Source organism: Helobdella robusta (genome assembly GCF_000326865.2).
Source record: "Helobdella robusta unplaced genomic scaffold HELROscaffold_19, whole genome shotgun sequence".
In the NCBI taxonomy this organism is placed as follows: domain Eukaryota; kingdom Metazoa; phylum Annelida; class Clitellata; order Rhynchobdellida; family Glossiphoniidae; genus Helobdella; species Helobdella robusta.
In genome coordinates, this window is record NW_008704034.1 from 2,909,759 (window position 1) to 2,914,835 (window position 5,077).

A 5,077-nucleotide genomic window follows, 5' to 3' on the forward strand; every position below is an offset into this window, starting at 1 on the left:
AATTAATCATCTTTTAAATGTAGAAACTGCATATTTTACATTTTATCCTATAATTTATTATGTAGATTTTAAATAAATTCATATAATAAATAATATGTGGTAAAGTAAATAATTACCAAGTTATGATAGAAATTAACTTTTAGACATTTAAAGTTCAAAATTTCCCAAACTTTTCCTAGTAAGGTTTTTAGTTTCAGGATAAAAAAAGGTTTATAATTAAAGAACGGGTCAGTGTTTTAATAATATTTGTAAAATTTACCAAAATAACTTGAAACTGAACGTTTGCTTCTGAAAGTTTGCTAGCTTTTTTCAAGTAAATAATTATCGATGTTGAGCAAGACACAGAAGACCAAGTCCGACACACACACACATACACACACACACACACACACACACACACACACACACACCAGGACAACATCATCACAAGCACGTGATTAGAAGGAGATATTCTGATAGTTATTAAATGTTTGGTGTTTGAAGGACAAGATGGCATCTAGCGAGGCCCACTCGACACCATTCTCTCCCAAACTTTCACATTACCAGTGCAATGAAGGTGCTGCTACCACCATACCACATCCAGTTTAGTTTTTCTTTTTCTGTTTTTTTTTTGTTTTAATAGTTGAATTATTTAATATTTTTAATAATTTGAATCAAATAATAAGATTACTTTTGTGATAATGTGCATACATGTGTGTATAGTTTATGTATATATATATATAGAGATTTATATATAAAATATAGTTTATTAGTTTGTGGCTGGGTGTCTTTAAGTGTGTCTCTGTATATATATATATATATAACTGAGGAAAATCACAGCATGTTCCACGTTTGTTAGCTTCCAGTTTAACTTCAAAATTTTTATTTATTTTAAGCATGAAAAAATATTTAAGCATGATAGAACAAAAAAGCTTTTTTGGGTATTGTTTTGTTTCATGAGTATATATATATATATATATATTTGCAGCATTGATCATTTAGAAAATTATTTACTGATTTAATCATTATTATTATTATTATTTGACATAATAATATAATTATAATTAATTTATTTTTATTTTTACTTCTCTGTCCTCAAGAATCTACCATGCCAAATTGAGCTGCCAGTTCTGAAAGATGGCTTTATGATTTTCATCCAATCAAAAATTTGGCCTAATGCTATGAAGTATTAATTACCATTATAAAACTACTATTTAAACAACTAATACTCACTGTGCAACTGCTTATACAACTAACTAACACTACTTTCTCAGTTTTATAGTAGAATTTCTACGTCTGCAACGCGACATAGTCTGTTCGATTGCTCTCACATTCGATTCTAAAGGGATTACAAAAGTTAGTAGGAGCAGTTTCATTCATGGTGTCCATGGACGAGAGGAGAAAGATTCTTCTAGATTTCTGCCAAGGCCAACTGATGTTATGGAGATGATTATACTAGTTACTAATAACTGTTTCAAGGTTAGTCAGGGTTTTTGAATTTTTTTTTTTATGTTTAAAAGTTAATTTAGAAGTAGTTTACTGTTGCATTATCACCACACCTACAGTGCAGTTTCAACGGTCGCCACACATTCGATTTCATCCATCGCTGTCCATTATCGTCTGTCCATGCCTTCAAGGTCAAAGGTCACGTAGATGTTATGAAGATCTTTTTCCAGGATCCTGTTAGTGTTGATGATGATGATTGAGATGATGATGATGATGACAGTGGATGTGATGATGATGGTTGGGATTATAATGATGATGGCTGTATGAGTTACATCAGCCAAAAATAATAATTAAACGCTTTTTAATAAATATTTTAGCATTCTATGCCAAGAAGATTGTCGGCGCCAAGCAACAACACAAATCAATCAGTCCAATTTGACAGCAACAGACCTACCACCAACACCACCAACGGCATCCATCCATCACAAGAACAACAACGTCTGCAACAACAACAACATCAGCAACAACAACAACATCAGCAACAGCAACTGGCAACCGATGCAACAAAATCTCTTGGCGCAACCTCCTCTTACCCACCGTCAACATCGTCCGGCTTTTGTTCAGTTATTTTCCCGCCATTTGCATCTTCGTCTTCTTTATCATTGTCATCATTATCATCAGCATTACCACCAACATCACCATCAGCAGCTGCAGCGTCATGGTTATCGTCATCATCATCTTCTTTATTCAAGCAGTCCTTTATAACTTCTCCTGCCATTGCTAAGGTCATGTAGCAATGACAATATCATTTTTAAAGATTGAATGAATAGTAATAATAATAATTATTATTATTGTTTTTTATTATTATAATTATAGAAGGCCAAAGTTTTTTCATTTCCTAATGGTTTGCACCATTCCCAAGTTATTACCATATACGCTGCTCTGCATGCAAGCTGCCAGTGGTTAGTTGTCGTTATTATTTCTTTAACCTGCTGTTTTGTTTAATTTTATTGATTAATTCGACTGCTGCTACTACTGCTGCTGTTGTTGCTGCTACAACCGCTGCTACTACTGCTACTTTAATTGCCACTGCCGCCACAAATATAACGAATCGTAATGAAACAACATTCATAGAAAGAGTTACATCCTCTTTCACCTGCAGGTTCAAAATATGCATCTCACTGTCAGAACACCTCGACGATCATAGCCTCATTTTTTACGTTAACGTTCCTGAAAAGGTTGTACTCAGAAGTAGCTGCAAGAGAGGCGACCTTGGTACCTCTGAAGTCGAAATTCCTGGGTTTTTCCCATTTTTGCCTAATTCGTATGTCTGCATTTATATCCAGTGCCTGGACGACTGCTTCAATGTGAGACTTTTTGTGTGATTTCTTGTCATGATTATCTCTGTTATTCGTCATTAAATAGTATTTTAATATTATATTTAATAATATTTTTTATTATAACTGTGTTTATTATTTGTAATTAATTAATTAATTGATTAATTAATTAATTAATTAATAATGTTTTACGCTGTAGGTGGCAGTCGACAACCGCCATTTTGTCGAGTTTAAGCGGAGGGATTTTTACTTGTCAGAGTGCAAATGTTTGCTCATCAAGGGTGATCTCATCGTATCGCATGTTATATAATTATCGTAATTATGGTCACAATAATAATAATAATAATAATGGTGATGGTGAAGATGATGATGATGATTGAAATGATGATGATGATTATGATAATATATTAATAACGTTATTGATGATGACTAAGATGATGATGACGATGGTGATGACGATGATGATAAGGAGTTAACATGATGGCGATAATATTTGATACCTTTTGTATAGTATCACTAACACCGATGATGACAACTAAATAAACACTGATATGATATCATTTCTATTGAAACGCCCATGATGATATGATATTAATAATGATATGATATCATTTGCATTGCATCACAGTATTCATCTTAGTTTGCTTAATCTATCGCTGACTATTTTTCCATTCCTTTTATTCTTTTTGTTTTTGTTTTTATTATTATTTTGTTATTTGACCATACCTGCAAACATAGTACATATCACACACACACACACACACACACACACACACACACACACACACACACACACACACGCACACGCAAATAATATCACAAACACGTAAGCACATACACGTGCGCATACTTATACCAAAAGCTAATTTTTTTTTGTCTATATAAATCATTTTGTGATTTGCTTTTTCTAAACATTTATAATGTTTTATATACATGTGTGTATCATGCTCACACACACGTACACACACACGCACACAGATAGACAGACACACACACAAGCAAACAAACACGCGAGCTTTTGATTTTGTGTTCCTTATTTTCGTATGTATGAACAAGCAGAGCTAAATAGAAATATGTGGGCATGTTTTGTGTGTGGTAGGCTATTTTTATCTCAATCTCGTTAATGATATGTTTATGTATGTATGTATGTATGGGTTTGTGGATTTGTGTGCGTGTGTGTGTGTTTGTGTGTGGGTTTGTGTGTGTGTGTGTGTTCATGTGTGCGTGCGTGTGTACGTGTATTAAAAACGTAACAAGAATTTTTATTGATTGTCCGTCGTTTTTATGAATCACTTCTTGCAAAGTAAGTAAGTAAATAAAATAATAAACAAATAAATAAATAGACGAAACTGTAGCCACATTCATACACATACACACATGCACGCACACATACACAAGCACGCACATAACACACGTACACAATTAAATTAATAAAGATGTCCAATGAAAAATCTCAACGTTAATAAATGGTTAATCAGTTAGTTCTCTTACACACACACACAACAATTACACACCCACACACACTCACACACATACGTTAAATATCATTAATATTGTTAGAAACTGTATATATTATAAGCATTATAAGGTAACAAATATGAAAACACGAGTGTGTGTGGTGTGTGTGTGTGTGTGTGTGTGTGTGTGGTGAAAAAATTTCACAGTCAATATAACCGTATCGTTACATTCATTGTCAAAGACTAAAAAATCGTGTAGATATAAAGTGTTATTATATACTATGCATATATAAACCATCAGTCAAATAGTGTTTGTCTAGGAAAGACGGACTTCTGGTTCTTTATTCTGTTGATGTTGTTGTATATGTTGTTGCGATTGGTGTTGTTGTAACTGATGTTGTTGTAACTGATGTTGATGTTGTTGTTGTGACGGAAGTTGCTGCTGCTGCTGCTACTGCTGCTTCCGGTGTTGATGTAATCATTGATGGTTCTATGGTAGCTATTGATGTTGTGATTGGACGTGGATGGAATGTCGTTGTTGGTGTCATTGTTGTTCATGTTGTTGCTGCCATTGCTGCTGCAACTGCTGTTAAGCTGTGTGTGTGTGTTGTGGTTTTTGAGGTTGTCAATTTTTTGTTGTATCTCATCTCGCCTGGCTTTCGATTTCAAGATCGTTTGTATGGCTTCCTCCACTGATAAGTTTATCGTCGGATTCAATTGATTCACTCGTGCGATGTTGATCAAATTGTTGTTGTTGTTGGATGTTGTTGTTGTTAAATTTGGTTGTTGTTGTTGTTGTTGTTGCTGGGAGGTGTTAGTGATGTTTGTTGAAGTTATTTTTAAAGGTCTCCTTGCTTG

General features: G+C 33.7%; 2 protein-coding genes across 2 annotated transcripts in view; one reads left to right on the forward strand and one right to left on the reverse strand.

Moving 5' to 3' along the window:
• Positions 1–489: 489 nt before the first annotated feature.
• On the forward strand, positions 490–3,072 carry HELRODRAFT_191283 (hypothetical protein; the record flags this gene model as incomplete). The annotated part of the gene is made up of 7 exons (XM_009016871.1): positions 490–556; positions 1,262–1,458; positions 1,545–1,661; positions 1,803–2,210; positions 2,302–2,387; positions 2,588–2,792; positions 2,962–3,072. 7 exons carry the CDS (start codon positions 490–492, stop codon positions 3,070–3,072), a joined length of 1,191 nt encoding a protein of 396 aa, XP_009015119.1.
• Positions 3,073–4,516: 1,444 nt separating this feature from the next.
• HELRODRAFT_171065 (hypothetical protein) overlaps positions 4,517–5,077 on the reverse strand; it is a gene marked incomplete at both ends in the record, with an annotated part of 9,015 nt that continues 8,454 nt past the window's right edge. Inside the window, one exon of the mRNA XM_009016872.1 lies at positions 4,517–4,813. Coding sequence (XP_009015120.1) covers positions 4,517–4,813 — 297 coding nt within the window. The remainder of the gene's footprint in view (positions 4,814–5,077) is intronic.